Consider the following 16284-nt stretch of genomic DNA (forward strand, 5'->3'; position numbering starts at 1 on the left):
ACCATACATTGATATTTCTATCTGTCTCTTCTTCCCTTCCCCTCTAAAGATGAATAAATAAAATCTTAAATTAAAAAAAATTCCATCCTGGAATTACTGGATCAGACAATATATTCATTTAAAATTTTGAAAGTGCTGCTATCAACAAGGCTATATGAATTTTCACTCACCAGTCTTATGCTACGACTTTGGAATGTGCCAGAAATCCTTTATGGAAACAGGTGGTATAAAAATAATAAATGCATGCGTTTTCAGAACAGCCCTTGGTCAGGGAAAGAGGTGACTTGTGCACTAGGGGAATTCTGGCTCCCAGATGGGGCTCACAAGGGCCGCCCGCAGCCCCAGCCAGGAACCACAGAGGCCATGCGTGCGTGCGTGCGTGTGTGCGTGCATGCATGCATGCGTGCTCAGGGAGGCAGTCGGAGGGCACCTGAACTTTCCAGCCTCTGCAGAAAAATCCTCTCTGATAACCTTGCTCCACTTGGCTGCACCAGCTCCGGGCCCCACCTGCCTGGCCTGATTCAAGGCAGGCTGCTTGGCTGCTTTGGGACTGCCCTGGAAACAGGCACTGTCACACCTCTCACAGTGACAAAAGAACTGGTAAAGAGAGGGACTCGCAGAGCACCCAGCCTGGTGAAAGGGACGCCAGCCTTTCTCCTCCAGTCCTCCCAGGTCGAGCCCTGGGGAGCCTCGGGGTTGTTACTGAATGTGGTAAATACCAGTTTTCCTTTTTCCTTCAAATGGGGTGTCAGTGTACGTACTTCTCTTAAAATTTTTTTTAATTTTTACATTTTTCTTCATCTTTATTTCTTGATTTACAAATTTACAATGTGTATAATTTGTCCTCCAGATCATCAACAATGTTATCAAATGATTAAGTTCTGCATAAGAACACTTTTTTAAAAAGAGCCTTTTGACATACCTTGGGAAGAGTGGAAGTGACAGTCCTAATTTTTCCTACTCCTTTTTAAAAAGGTGATGAAATACATTTTCTCTTTGTGTGTGTTTTCTGCTTTCTTAAAGACACAGTCTTTTTCTCTTAACCACAATTCATGGGTAATGACTAGACAGAGGACAGGCCCCAACTCCCTTAGAGGGCAGTATTTATTTATTTATTTCTTCAAACAGAAAAAAGTGATTGAGATTGAGGTTGCTTTTAAGTTTAGGAGAAAATAAGAGCCTCTGCCTTCCAGAAATAGGTCCTAAGATATTTTATGTGTGTGTGTATATATATGTGTATATATATACACATATACACACACACACACGTATAAATACAGCAGCAGCCCTCGATCACATGCTTGTCACGGTAAAATAGCACAGAAGTAGCTCCAAATAGTGTCACAAATAGACCCCCCTGTAGTGCCTTCCAACCTTCTGATACTCTCCTTCCCAGAGGGAGCCATGGTGAACACTCATATATATCTAAACCCCTTCCTTTGCAGTGCCAGATACACATCTGCATATTTATATGCTTTTTACTTTGAACAAGTGGGATTCTGTTTTCCTGCCCCTCCTGGTATATCTTTGAGAGACCTCTCTATACTAGTCCATACACATGGATCTCATTCTTTTAACAGCTGCATAACTTGAATACAACTGTAATCGATGATAATTTTTTAAATGCTACAGATGGTCCTGAAGTAAAAACCTTCATGCTTGCTTGTAGGCTAAGTTCCTGGGTATGGGATTGCTGGAAGAGGGGTCAGTACACTTGTTACCACTCCTAGAAAGAGAAAAGCTGGGGTCCAGGTAACTCTAGTCCTGGTGCCCTGAGAACGAAGGTCCAGGGAGCAAACGAGTGGGAGGGGGCTGCATAGGAAACCCCCTCTTGGTGATTCACTATCAAGGAACATACTACAAGTTTTGAAAATTTTTCAGTGACCACTCACTGCTGAGTGGTTTAAAAAGAGTTGTTCACCAAGCGCAAGACTTTCATTCTTTGTACACCTCTATTAAAATTTCCTGAGCCCTGGCTGGTATAGCTCAGTGGATTGAGCGAGGGCCTGTGAAACAAAGGGTCGCCAGCTCAATTCCCAGTTGGGGCACATGCCTGGGGGCCATGTAGGAGGCAACCACGCATTGATATTTCTCTAACTCTCTCCCTCCCTTTCCCTGTCTAAAAAATAAATAAAATCTTAAAAAAAAATTTCCCGAACGCTTTGGTAAGTGCTGCTCAGTGGTAATCTCTCAAAGACAGGTCAGCATCTAGATAGTGCCTTAGCCACATACTGTCCCACCAGGCTGGGCAAATGGACTGGAGTCAAAGTTGGTATTTTGTCCGGGAACCAGGCTAGGCCTGTCAACCCCTCCCAGGCTCCTCCCATCAGGTGAGAGGGACCCAGCAAGTCCTGAGGCAGGAGAGGGGAGTTTCACTCTGGCCTGTCTGACGGGGAGGTGAAGCCAGACCTGGCAGGCACACCGCATCAGTCAGGCGCAGGCGTCCAACACGGAAGAGTGTGGATCCAGAATGCCTAGAGGAGCCACTTGGTCCGTGAGAGGGCAGCCTCCCTCCACCCCTACCTACCTCCAGTTGGTGAAGTCATGGTTAACTTCCAAGGTTCAGTGCAGAGGTCACTCCTGTGAAGCCTCTTCCTGATCCCCCAGCCCCTTCCTGTGCACTCAGGTAAGCACCTTTGCCGTATGAACCTCTGAAGGCCGTCAGCACTCTGGTTTGTCCCCTGGTTCATACTTAGTGGGCTGGCCCAGAGGAAGGGCCACGTGACAAATTAGGTACTTCACAGTCTTACCAACAAACTGGGAACTTCTCCATAGCAGAATGTTGTTCTGGCTTTCCTTCTCTCATTCATTCATCCAATCAGTAATCACCATTGGCAACCCACTACCCAATACAGTGGTGAAAATGGCAGACTCAAATCCCTAACCTCGTTCGTTTTATGTTCCCTGTAGCCCAGCCCAGTGTCTAGCCTGAAGTATCGCACAGTAGTAGCTGGGAATGACAATGTAATTGGAAAGCTGCCTTTGTATAGCAAGTACTTTTTAACTTTTGTGTGCTACAGATTTAAAAAACATTTTCTCAAGAGGCCTTGTCCACAGCTTGTATGACAATCATTCGACCGTACGAGGTATTTTTAAAAACATCTGGGGTGATTTGGTGGACCTGATCGGCTACGAGGGTACTGAGTTCGCAGACACGCCTAGTGCCCACCACCTGGCTGGAACAGCTGGCGCAGGGCGGTCAGGCACGGCCCGCTGGCCCCGCCTCGCCCCTCCGGGGGGTCCGCCCGGCCCCGCCCCCGCTCTCCATAGTTACGGCGCCCTGGAGGCGGCGGCCATCTTGGCGGCGGAGCGATGAGCGGGTCGAACCCGAAGGCGGCGGGCGCGGGGTCGACGGCTGGGGCCCGGGGGCTGGTGGCTGGCAAGGACGAGAAGAAGAAGGCAGGCGGCGGCGTCCTGAACCGGCTCAAGGCGCGGCGGCAGGCGCCCCACCTCGCAGCCGACGACGGCCTCGGGGCAGCGGTCACGGAGCAGGAACTGCTGGCCCTGGACGCCATCCGGCCCGAGCACGTCCTGCGTCTCAGCCGGGTCACCGAGAGTGAGTGCGGGGCCGGCCGCGCCCTCCCCTCGCGCTGGGACTCGGGCCCCTTGCAGTTTGCAGCGCAGCCTGCCGCTCGTCCCGGGGTCCGCCCTGCCACCTTTCCCTCCGGCCCACCAGGCCGCGCTGTCCCCAGTGCCGTCGGGTCGGGCCTGCGCTCCCCACCGCCACCTAGGCGGGGGTGGGAAGGTGTTCCTCTTGAGCTTGCCTGCATCCCCCTGAGCCTGTCTGCCGTTCAGGCTGGGCCGTTCCCCTTCTCAGCTGGACTTGCTTGAGTACGGGACTCCTTAGCTTAACCGCATCCTCCAGACACCCCCCCCCCCATCTTGGGAGCCCCCAAGCCATTAGTGAAGTTCCTGCTTAGCTGGCTGCCTCACCCTGCTTCCTCGCAGCTCCCGCAGCCCAGACCCTACCTGCCTTCTCTGCGTTTCCCTCCCTGCGGCCCCTGCCAGCCCCTCCCCCCTTTTCGGCCCGCCTCGGCCCCCCACCCCTGGTGGCCCCAAGGGTTGCCCCTTTGTGTGCAGGTGGGCTCTTCCTTCCTCAAACACATTGCCGGGGCATTTCATGCAAATTTAAAACAGTACCACTGCTTAAAAATAATAATAAAGTTTCGGTTTATGTACAACATCTTAAATGTGAATCCTGCTTTTGACACTTGTTCGAGTGAATTAAGAATTACGTCAGTTTCAGAAGTGCGTTTCTGGCAGAAAATGCAACCACCCTTCACCTTTTCAACGATACAAAGGAGGGTAGGAAGAAATGTATTGCCCACCCCTAACCCGGATCTCTTCCCCTTTTTCTGTTTTCTTCCAAGCCAATCCCTGGCATGACGTCCTTTCTCTTGTTATTTCCCTGCAAGAGTTTACAGTCACCTGGTTAGGCCCTGCTTGCTCTGCCCCTCCCCCCACCCCTCCAGCCTTCCGACCCTGCAACACCAGCTCTCCAGCGATGGATCTGAGGCTGCTGCAGCGCTACCTGCTGAGTTGCTTTAGTTGTCAACCCTGGGCTTTTTATTGGTACTTTGGGCAGCAGGTGGCTGCCCCAGTGATTTGGAGATGAGAGCCTGGGGGGCGGGTTGGTCCAGACTGTATAAAAGGAAATTCCTATCTCCTAAAATAGTTTTAATTTGATTCTGGATATTCTGATTCCCCATTTTTCATCACTCTTTTGGGTTGGGACTGGGCTTTGCGTACCTGAGTATATCTTCGGAAGGTCTTACTGTTCACTTTCATTGAAACGTGAAAGAGCCGCTTCTGTTCTGACTCTGGAGGTAGAGAAGTGCTGCTCAACGCCTGGTTTTTTAAACCTCGTGCCTTATCCTGATACCAAGGGTGAATTAGGCCGTTCCCATGCCTGGCCTGAGCAGCAGTCCTGGTAGGCACTCAGGTGCTGTGTGGCAGCTTGGGGTTGGTGGTCTGCGGCTCACTAGAGAAAGCCACAGGTCAGAGCTTGGTGACCTTTGGATTTTGTTATTCTTCTTAAAATCTGTTCTCCTTTAGCAAATTATTTATTTTTAAAGATTTTTATTTTTAGCCATGGCTGGTGTGGTTCAGTGGATGGAGTGCTGGCCTGCAAACCAAAAGGTTGCTGGTTCGAGTCCTCATCAGGGAACATGCCTGGGTTGTGGGCCAGGTCCCCAGTAAGGGGCGTAGGAGAAGCAGCCACACATGGATGTTTTTCTCCCTCTCTTTCTCCCTTTCCCTCTGTCTAAAGAAATTAATAAATAAAATCTTTAAAAAAATTTTTTTAGTTATTTTTAGAGAGAGGCGAATGGAGGGAGGGAAATATCAATGTGTCTCTTTCATGCCCCCCAACTGGTGACCTGGCCTGCAACCCAGTCCCTGTGACCTGACCCCAGGAATCTAACCTTCGAGCTTTGGGCTGGTGGGACAATGTCCAACCCCTGGAGCCCCACCAGCCATGGGAGCAGGTTATTCAGTGAGTGCCCTCTAAAAATACAGAGCTGATTTCAGCCTTCTTAGGAGTCACAGAAAAACCAGTCGCTCTCGAGTTTGCCATCTTACTGGATGGAGAGACAGCTGGTAAAACTTGAAACGACTAACAAACAGGTGAAGTAAGGTGAAGTGCCCCGATGAGTTGTGCAGAAGATGCTGTCAGGAGTTACTGCAGAAAGAAAGCTGAAATTTTCTGTGATCGATAGATACTCTTTTGAGTAGCTGCTCAGGTAGTTGTGGGCTTTACTTCACTTTGGCCTAATGCCCTCACCGCCAAATCTGCCCCGCCACCTGTGTAGGTGTGGCCCACCATCTGGCCACCTGATTTTGTACAACCCACAAGCAAAAAAAGTTCTTCCACTGTTAAAGAGTTGGGGAGTGGGGAAGGAAGATCCTGCAACACGTGGTTCTATACAATTCATGTGTCAGTGTCCATAAATGGTTTGACTCCAGAACAGCCCTGCGCATTCACGGATGTGTGGTCTGTGGCTGCCTCTGCACTAAGTGACAGAACCTGAGTGGCAGCAACGCCTCACTGTTCTCGACCTGGCCCATTGCAGAAAAAGTTGGCTGATCTCTGCTTTGTGGTGCTTTGGCAAACAAGTGCTGTGTTAGCCATGAGATTAGCATAGGTATTCCTAAATGAATTGTAAGAAAAGTCTCTTTTGTGCCATCCAAGTTGATAGATCACAAACAGTTTGTATGCCATTTTTGAGGTGTTTCCAAGGAAATCTTTTTTTATTCCTGTGTCTAAAACTGTTGTGATCATCTTTTGTCCATACCCCACCTATGGTCCTTTTTTCTTTCTTGGATCCCCTAGCTCTCTTCACACACAACTTTTGCTTATAACATAAGAAATGCTTTTGTATATATTTCAAGTAAATTGTGTAAGAAAAAAAAACCCTTGAGTTTGCTTCAAAACTTGAGAAGTGAATGAATGGTCATTTTGGAGAATTAGTTAATGGCATTGATCTTTCTCGATCTCATTTTCAGATTATTTGTGTAAACCGGAAGACAACATCTACAGTATTGATTTCACCCGCTTCAAAATTCGAGATTTGGAGACAGGGACGGTGCTTTTTGAGATCGCCAAACCCTGCGTTTCAGGTAGGCCTCTGTATTGTGATGGTCACACGGCCTTGGGAGCTTGAATTTCTGTGTGCCACTGCATCCTGTGTCGTGGACTCGGCGTGTCCTACTTTCGTGACCTCTTCCTGAAGCTGGGGCTGCTGAGCGTGCTGGGTTGAAGCTGTGTTGAGAGGCTGCAGTTGGTGCTGGTTACTGTGTTCCACAGCCTTCTGTTTATGTTGCTCATGTCATCCTCACTCCTCTGGGAGGAGTTACTGTCTCCCTTCTACAGATAAAGGAAGCAGGCCCAGAATTTCCAAGTGGCTTTCCTAAGGTCCCGTGCTCTTTGATCTTACTGTATTGCCTTCACTTAGGAAAGGAATCCTTGCAATTAAACCGTAATGAGAGCAGCTCACCTGAGCCTTGAGTCTTGCGGACACTAGAAAGGTGATACTGTGCATTCCAGTCCAGATCAGGAGGTGGTTCCACCCGGATTCTCACTCTCTTTCCTTTAAACAGTGACTCCTGTTTCCCAGTAAGTCCTGGTTTGGATTTTAATCTTCACCATCTTCTGGGTGAACAGAAAGCCTGGGTCTATGAACTCATCTACTTGGGATTCCTTAAATTAGCCTTGAATAGTCCCTTCCTGGGCTTGTGATGCAGCTGCAGGGTGATTCATTCCTGGCTGTTGGACTACACTGTCTTCAGAGCGAATCACTGGAGATGTAGTGCCCCCTGGAGCTAGTCCTGAGAACACCAGGACAGATAACCCTTCAGAATGTCAACCTGTGGGCTATGTTAACACATCTTTCTGCAAAAAGCTTTTCTCATCTGGTTTACTACTCAGAAAGAACGTGTAAATTTGGTAACTCAAAAGACTTCTGAGAGAGTCTCAGCTCAGGGTAACTTCATAGTCAAGGTTAGAGCCCTGGTCTCCTCAGGCCGCCCAGTGTTCTTTATGCTGCATCATCTAGTACTGACCAAGGCACGTAAGGCCCAAGCTGGTGGGCACTCAGTTTGTTGGGGAGCGTCAGGGCCCAGGGTCCTGGGTCTGGATTTCACATCCCTAAACCACATGTCTTAGTTCTTAGGATGGTTCAAGGACTCTGGGACTACTTCCCGTGTGCAGATTTGAATTAAACTGGGCTCAGAGTAGTTATTTCGGTACAAAACTGAATTGTCGCAAGAATGTCAGCTTCAGATACTATAACTATGCCTTGCTTTTTAACTGTCCAGTCTTTGGCTTTAAGGGTCTGGATCCACTTGGAGTGTGCTCACAGGGAGGCAGTTCCTCCAGCTGCGCCTGTTCTGAGAAGATTTGGTCTGACCCTCTGGGTCACAGGGTTGCGGTCAGGGCTCCAGAGTTTTTGGGCGCAGACCCCACTCAGGCCTGTGGCCCATTGCTCTTGGGCTTTCACAGCCAGAGATGTTCGATGCTAAAAACACCTCTCACGTTGTACCCATGTTCAGCCTAGACCTCAAGAAAATGCCTTGCTGGACACTGGGTGGCTACTAGAGGGAACTGTCTTTGTTCACATTAGGATGGCTTTCTGATTCATTCTGCAGATGTCTCCTGGGTTCAGGAATGGACGAGACCAGAGACCGTCATTACCCTCATGGACCCTCATTCACGTCCCACACATCGTTGCTAATCTACTTCCCCCTTTCCCAGGTCCATGTTGGGCCTGTTAGGGCCTGGAACAGGCATTAATCCACGGAAGTATAGTACTCCAAGGCTGTAGGTCAGTGCCTTCCATTTAAGGGACAGAGCTCTTCAGGGGTTTGCCTTTGCTGCGGTCAGAAATGTCGTGCTCTCTGAGGGAGCCTTCTGACTGGCTGCAACTGTCATGGTTTCATCCTTTCCATTAGTGGCCAGCACATCGACTTGGTCAACAGGACTTCGGCCAGATGGACCTGGATTCAACCCTCTGCTCCCCATTTGGAGGACTTTGGACCTGTTCCTTCACCTTCCTAGGCCTGAGCTTCCTGATCTGTAAAGTGGAAGTGATAATAACATGTCACAGGGCAGCTGTGAGGGTTCTCTGTAGCGTGTAGCACAGGACTGGCATGTAACAAGCGCACAGCAAACGCCGGCCACCTCCCACCCCCACCCCGCCGTTGGTGTTCGTGCTGTTAACTGATTGTGCAGTTCGGACTGGTGGTGCGAGATGGTGCACTTAAGCCCCCGCTCTGTGCACTTTCAGACCACGAGGAGGACGATGAGGAGGAAGGTGGCGATGTGGACATCAGCGCAGGGCGTTTCGTCCGATACCAGTTCACACCAGCGTTTCTCCGGCTCCGGATGGTCGGGGCTACGTGAGTACCAGTGTTTCGGGAGGGGAGCACATCTGCGTGTTTACGGAGCAGAATGTTCTCTGTTGGGTTGGCTGGAGAGGAGGGAGGGGGCACAGTGGGACTGACAGATTCATTTTGCAGGGTGGAGTTCACTGTGGGAGACAAACCTGTGTCAAACTTCCGGATGATCGAACGGCACTATTTCCGGGAGCGCTTACTGAAAAACTTTGACTTTGATTTCGGCTTCTGCATCCCCAGCAGCAGGAACACCTGTGAACATATCTATGAGTTCCCCCAGCTTTCCGAGGATGTCAGTACGTATCCCGATGGGCACAGCAGTCTAGATCCTTGGGCCAGAAGGAACGACCCTTGAAATCCACCTGGTCTGGTGCCCTCATTTTGCAGAGGAGGGAGATAGTGACGCAATGCATCTCTAGTCATTTAACCCCAGGCTTCTCATTTCCTGTTGCTCCTGTCACCGCCTGTATGGAAGCATGGAAGGTTTTAATAATACAGGACATCCCGTTTAGACGCCTGCTGTGGGAAAGAGAGTGGCTGAGGGAGATAAGAGGTGGCCAGACAATTCCTGGGACTCTGGTGAGATAAAGCGCCTCTCCCACCCGCTGTTATTCGTGGTTTCCCGCTGGGTTCTCGGCCTCTGCTCGCACTCTAACATTTTCCTTAGTCACAGCTAGACAGGCAACTGTGGGCTAAATGAAATGGAATCATAGGTCTGAGGACCCCCTCTTGCCTGTTCCCTGCAAGCAGAAGATTGACCAGATAAACTACTAGAATGGAGCCAGCAGGAAGTAGGGACTGTTAGAGGCGTTGGAGCAGGAGGAGCCCCGTGGAAGCAATGTCTTACGAAGGCACCAGAGAGAGCAGCTGAGGCAAAGGAAGAGATGGACCTCTGAAAGGGAAAGAACAGGCTTTTTTTTTTTTTTAAGATTATATTTATTTAATTTTAAAAAGAGGGAAAAGGAGAGGCAAAAAAGGGAAATAGCCATCAGTTGCCTCTACGCCCCAAATCGGGGCCTGGGGACCTGACCTGCAACCCAGGCATGTGGCGTTGTGCCTTGGAATTGAGCTGGTGGCCCTTCTCAGTGTGTGGGCCGGCACTCGGTCCACTCAGCCACACCGGCCAAGGCAGAACAGGCTTTTGCAGTTTCTGTGACTTTGGTCTAGCTTTCAGGTTCGCTTCTTCATTTAGTAATTAGGGGAAATTGCTCCAGAACAACGAAGCTGTGAGTGGGATCTGTGTCTAGTGGTAGAATTTGGTTGTAGGGAAGGAGTTACGTATACTGACTAGTTTTCTCAGAGCCCTGGGTCCTTAAATTTGTCATGTTCTGACAACCAGGTACTCCTGGTGTGGCCATGCTGGTCCCAGGGAAATGATGGCTGAGACTTGGGGAGGGGTGTTTACGCCTGCACTGGATCGTGGTTTGAGCCCTGTTCCCTAAAATGGTCTGGAATCTGTGGACTTGCAAGAGAACATTATAGATTTCAAGTTTACCCAAGGCAAGGTAACTTTTCCTCTTGAAACCAAATAAGCTGAGGCCAACATTCTATGTAAACAAAATAACTTTGGCCTGGGTAAGTTCAAAAAATTTTTTAAACAATCAGTTACCTTTTTAGGATTGTACTGAAAAGTAACATTTCCTCCAGGGGACTCAAAATAGCATGTAATAATTAACTCCAAGCTGGTCAAAGGTAGTGCCTGTTTAGTTAGCTTAACTTTCCTGCAGGGTTAAAGAGGTCTGGGCAACTGCCTGAGCAAACGGTGGAAGATTTAAATCTGGATCTCAGGACAGACACACCTTTTTCTGCATTATTTCCAAGTGAATGCCCTGAGCTGTTTCTGGAAAAGGCTCCTTGCCCCTTCCCCCCTGCACTCATGTTCACTGAGGATTCCTCCGGTTGCCAGGGGTGCTTGTGGGCAGCGACACAGTGAGGCACAGCTTTTTGTATTGGGACCAGGATGTCTGGGGGAACAGACCAGAAACACAGAGTTAATAAATTGCTGTAGTCCATGTTGGCAAACAGGCAAGCACATTCCACTGAGTGCTGACTCCGAACCCAGACCGGGGATGACCGAGGTTGGAGATTCATTGCATCTGTGTGTTTAAATGGTATCATGTTCAGTTTTTTTTTAATTTATTGATTTGCGAGAGAGGGAAAGAAACATGCATCACTGTATTCTTTCACTTAGTTATGAATTTGTTGGTTATTTCTTGTGTGTGCCCTGACCTGGGATTGAACCTGCAACCTTGGCATATCGGGACAATGCTCTAACCATCTGACCCACCCAGCCAGGGTCTCATGTTCAGTTTCGAGCCCTCTGTGGTCCCCAGTTCTCTCCAGCTGTCAAGGGCTGGCTCTCTCTGTTCTGACCTCACTATTCTGGGAGAGTGTACTCACATTTTCTGGAAGGACCAGCTTACAAATTTTAGAGGGAATACTAAGTTTTTGCCTACCTAGCCCATGGGGGAGCCCATATTAAGTTTTTGCTTTTCTCCTTTTCATGACTTGCAGTTCGTCTGATGATTGAAAATCCCTACGAGACCCGTTCTGACAGCTTCTACTTTGTTGACAACAAGCTGATAATGCACAACAAGGCCGATTATGCCTATAACGGAGGCCAGTAACGGCGTGGGCCTGGACAGGGGAGGCGCCGTGCTGTGGCCTGTGGTCCTGGCACACGGAAGTGGTTAAAGCTGCTGTGTGGCAGCACACACCTGGAACCTGGCCCCAGGAAGCCGAGGCTGGGGTGGCAGTTGCCTGTGCTCCAAGAGAGGTGCCAAGCAGTACTGTGTTTCCTTCCCCAGTATTTTTCCCCCTTTTTTCCCTGCCCCTTAGGCCACAGAGGTACTGTACAGTAAAGTAAAAGATTAGGTTAAGGTTCCTGGAATCCAGATAAAAAAGAAAGTTTATTTTCACGTAGTCATAGCTGCCTACTGGCTGTCCGGCTGTCCTGACAAGCTTGGGTCTCTGTGCCTGGGAGGGGAGGCGCTGGCTGGCCCGCCTGCAGGTGAGTAGCCCCTCTGTAGGTTCCCAGATGCGGTGGGAAGCTGCAGGGTCAGCCTCTCCAGGCATCTCCTCTTATTTCCTGTGTTGCCATCAGCACAGTCTGACCTCAGCCTGTGCATAGTTGTAAACCAGTTGGAAAGAAACTTGAAAGGGTGCAGAGGGAAGGAGGGGTGCGAAGAGGTGAGGCACTTGGGCTGGATACGGCTGCCCACACTGAAAGATCTGTTTTCTGGAGAGGCTTGCTCACTGTCTGGCTTCCAGGATCCTCAGCCAGCCCCATGGGGCTCCAGCGAGGATGCAGCCTGGCAGTGCCTTCCTGTGCTTGTTCAGGAGGAGAGATGAGCAGGAGAGAAGAGCTCAGTCTGCTTTTATTGCCTCCTAATTTTTGAGCATCTTGGGAAATAGAATGTCGGTTTGGCTCTTGGAACAGTAGTATCTCTCAAGGCCAGAGCAGGCGTCATTGTATTTTAATTTCCAGGCTTCCTTATGGGAGGTTCTGTGAAGAGTCGGCGGTGGTCCCAGCGTGTGTGATGTGCCGCTAGACCTCTGACAGTGTGCAGTTCAGGCTCTCGGGGTGACTCTGGCTCGGGTCCGGGCTGGTGCAGCTCCGAAGCAGCAGCTGTGTAAAGGAGGCTTTTGATTTTCTCTGCGCAGCATAGCCTAGGGGATTGGCTTTTGATGGGGTCTTGCCTCTAAAACTTCGCAGATTTCTCACGTAGGGGGATTTTTCTATCTACCTTTCTACTGAAGTAGTTCAGAGAACCCTCCTGGCAGGTCGATCTGAATAATGCATATTTGATCCTTCAGACTTTTGGGGTCTGAGGCCCTCAGCCTGTTTCAGCTGTGTGAGTCAGAGAGATGTGTTCTCAGAAAAGCTTCCTTGCACAGCCCACCACTTGCGTCCCCAGGCCCTTGTCGGACAGACTCTCCTCTCCTCCCTGCGGCCGTCTGACTGTGCAGTAGCCGTAGATGGTCCGCCCAGAGTCCCTGAAGGTTGTTGCTGTGGCCAGGACTTAGCATTGACAGGAAGGTATCAATAACTGTAGGAAGCTCCCGGCTACAGGAAAGCTGTTTCCCAAAGTGCTTGGGGGGAAGGCCGTGTGGGGCCAGGGAGAGGGGCCAGCATGTGGCCAGAGAGCCCCTGTATTCACTGACCAGTGTCACTCGTGGTTTGGATTCTAGAGTATGATGGTTTTAAACCTCGGCCCAGTGCCTTGTGCCAGGCCAGGGTCTGGGCTGTGCCAGATGCCAATGGCGTTCTCTCCAAGAAAGCCCTAGATTAGCCCTGGGTGCCGGCACTGGATCCAGCCGCTGAGGGAAGGAAGACCCCAGGCACCCTGCACACCAGGGGTATCTCAGAACTGGAGCGGACTGCAAACCCAGGTGCCTTACACGGGGCTCTGTCCCCTCTGCTGCTGGGGAAGGCTGCTTCACCCTCGTCCCTCCCCACTGGTGGGCAGGCATCAGCACTGCTCCCGTGCTGTTTCTCATTGGGGCTCCTCCAGCACGTTGTTCCTGTTGAGCTTCAGAACAACCCCTCTGTCTGTACAGAAGCCTGATCGGGGCTTCTATTTGATCCTTAATAAGCACCTCAGATGTGGTTTCTGGAGCTGCCCAGAGCTCTGCTCAGTAGCGCGTCTTGAAACTGTGTCCCAGGGCAGTCTGCGCCCAGTGTACCACGGCTCTTACTGGCAGTGTTAGCCTTTGTGCGGAGGAGGGCCAGCAGGGCAGAGGGGCAGGCTCGAGTCGTGCTGTGTCCTCTTCCCCTGCAGCTTGCCTTAGTCTCCCTGGAGACCTTTCTGAGGCCAAGTGCTCAGACTGCCCCGCATGACAGGGTTATGCCATCTTCTGTGCCTGAAGGTCTAGTGGTCTCTACCTGCGACTCTGGGTCCTTGTGTCCAGCTACTCAGGAAATCTCGAGAAGCATTACCACTCTGGGGTGTTAACCAGGGTGGGTTTGAAATTTTGTACCTGAACTAGAGAGAGAATCGGAAGCTTTCTCTGAAAGTATCTAAACCAGTCAACAGTGGAATCAGAACAGAAGCCGTGTTAGTGAGGAATTGGACTATTGGTAGCCATTATTTCGTGGGTGATATGTTGGGAGGAAAAAGCTCCCTGCTTAGGAGCCCACACCCTCTTTTCAGAGCTGGCATCCGAGAGGCAGCTCCCAGAGAGAGCACAGTCCAGCAGGTGGCTGGCCGCCCAGCCCACAGGGCCCGCTGCCTGTGCCCCTTCCTTGCCTGTTTTGCTCTTGTCCCTCTGCCTTGGCACCTCCTGGGGGAGAGCCGCTCTTTTCCTGTGAAGCCTTTGGGCTAAGACGTCCCAGCTGCCCCAGAGACAGTCCCGGTTTGTTTTGTTCTGTGTTCTAAAGAGTCAAGAGGAACCAACAACATGCATTTGCTCGAAGTTGCCTTGCAGAGAAGGCGGTGCAGCCTGAAGACACCCACCATCTTCGGCCTCTGATTCCCGGATACGGGCAGTGCTTCGAGTCTGACCGTAGACTAGTCACTTTCGAAACGGCAGTCACTGGGGAACCTTCCACGTCTTTTTCCCGTTGAAGTGGAGCTCACCGTGGAGTGGATTTAACAGGCTGTGCCAAAGGTGCGGATAGGGCGAGTCTTACCGTAGTGTGTTCTCCCGCCCTGGTTGGCTCCCAGGGTGCTCTCTTTTTTCCTCTGTAAAGACACTTTCTTCTGAGGGTCATTGTCACTGGGTCTGGGGAATGGGGACCGTCTGTCCCCAGAATCACAGCACAGACTCCCCGTGTTGTGGAACATCTGAGCCACGGGCAGATTTCCCGTGTTTTACAGAAGATCGTGTAGAGGCACCGAAGATGTGAAAGTCTGTTTTTCCTGTAAATCTGTTTTCACAGACGACGAGAAACGTCAGTGACCCGATCTGTCCCTCCTCCTCTTTCCGTTTCACCGAAGGACCTCATTCGTTGTTTTTTTTCTGTTTTGCTAACTGGGTTATAACCAACAAATGAGTACAGAGAACGCCCTGGACAAAACAACACGATAAAAGTTCAAGATCAAGGTGCTCCTTTAGGCAGGGCTGAAGATTTCAGTCTCTGGTATTTGGAATTTAGGCTGCAGTCCTCGTTTTTGGATGGACCACTGCAGGTGTGGTGCAGTCCACTTCAACCAGATTTGAACAGAAGAATGGCCACTTGGCCCAGGTAGAAGTAGATGAAGTGTCCGGTTTCATGTGTCACGTAACTACCAAAGTTCCTCCCCAGGGTGCTGTGCCAGGCGGGGTTGTACTTCTTGTGAAACTCCCCCCTTTTTTTCCAAATTACTACGGAAGGTTTATTTAGTGTTACAGAGGTGGTAGAAGTGAGCCAGCTGGGCTGTGGAAGCCCAGGAAACAAGTTCCAGAGGCTGAAGCAGGGCCTTAGGAGAGAGAAAGGCAATGGGAAGGTGCCCAGGAGCAGGAAGACACGCCAGGGTATACAGATGATGTGTTTTGGAATTATGCGCCTGAAACCTATGTAATTTGTTACCCAGGGCCACCCAATAAGTTCAATAAACAGGAGAAAGATGACAACACAAGAAGGGGAGAGGGCTTCCCATGTGGCTTAGTGTGGGCTGCGGCACCCTTCTCTACGTTATATTTCTCCAGTGCCTGAGTAGCACATTCCATGGAGTCCTGTTGCCTCTCCTCTGATACATTGACATTTTTGATCACCGCCTTGTGGGCGCACGTGGGAACAGCGGAGCAGGGCTGGCTGACTGGCCGGCAGGTCTGCTGAGGAGGGGCTGGCGAGGCTCAGCCCACACTGCTGTGGCGCAGCCTTCTCCCTCATTCCAGTTTTCACTGTCTTTGTGCCCAAAGTAAACTAGATGACTTATTTGTATAAAACTATTTTGCCACAAGAGACAGAAATAAAAGAAAGATTTTCACAGTATGTGACTCTTGTCACATCCGGACTGGGCCCTTTGGTTGCTGGGGGAGCAGGTGTGGGACAGGGTGGCCTCTTTGCAGGTAGTTTGAACAAGGCTGGTTTAGGGTGATTGGGGAACAGTATTGGGCTTTAGGTTTAATTTTTTTGCTTTATTTTGCTGGGGGCCTTTGAGAATTAAAAATTTCTATACATATCTAAAAGTTAAGCCCTGGCTGGTGTGGCTAAGTGGATTGAGCACCAGCCTGCCAACTGAAAAATTACAGGTTCGATTCCCAGTCATTGCACAAGCCTGGGTTGTGGGCCAGGTCCCTGATTGGGGGCCCGCGAGAAGCAACCTGTGGATGTTTCTCTCACACATCAAAGTTTCTCTCCCTCTCTCTAAAAATAAATAAAATCTTTTTTAAAAAAAACCTTAAGCTGTGCTTTAACTACAGTAAAATTCACCTAGTTTAAGAGTACGGTTTGATGAGGGTTGACAA

General features: G+C 50.2%; 1 protein-coding gene across 1 annotated transcript; it reads left to right on the plus strand.

Moving 5' to 3' along the window:
- Positions 1 to 3265: 3265 nt before the first annotated feature.
- Positions 3266 to 14640, plus strand: UNC119B (unc-119 lipid binding chaperone B). Its single transcript, XM_037052268.1, has 5 exons — positions 3266 to 3556; positions 6505 to 6618; positions 8784 to 8895; positions 9016 to 9188; positions 11407 to 14640. The coding sequence occupies exons 1-5, from the start codon at positions 3313 to 3315 to the stop codon at positions 11517 to 11519; spliced, it is 756 nt and encodes a 251-aa protein (XP_036908163.1). The 5' UTR covers positions 3266 to 3312; the 3' UTR covers positions 11520 to 14640.
- The last annotated feature ends 1644 nt before the right edge of the window (positions 14641 to 16284 follow it).

Source organism: Sturnira hondurensis, unplaced genomic scaffold, assembly GCF_014824575.4.
Source record: "Sturnira hondurensis isolate 20B ecotype Veracruz unplaced genomic scaffold, ASM1482457v3 Scaffold0007406, whole genome shotgun sequence".
Classification (NCBI taxonomy): Eukaryota; Metazoa; Chordata; class Mammalia; order Chiroptera; family Phyllostomidae; genus Sturnira; species Sturnira hondurensis.

What these genes read in the sequence shown, in the direction of transcription:
- UNC119B (XM_037052268.1), top strand. Translation starts at nt 3,313, where the DNA reads ATGAGCGGGTCGAACCCGAAGGCGGCGGGCGCGGGGTCGACGGCTGGG. An exon ending in CGCCAAACCCTGCGTTTCAG is followed by an intron (nt 6,619 to 8,783) that starts GTAGGCCTCTGT and finishes GTGCACTTTCAG; the next exon opens with ACCACGAGGAGGACGATGAG. An exon ending in CCAGCTTTCCGAGGATGTCA is followed by an intron (nt 9,189 to 11,406) that starts GTACGTATCCCG and finishes CATGACTTGCAG; the next exon opens with TTCGTCTGATGATTGAAAAT.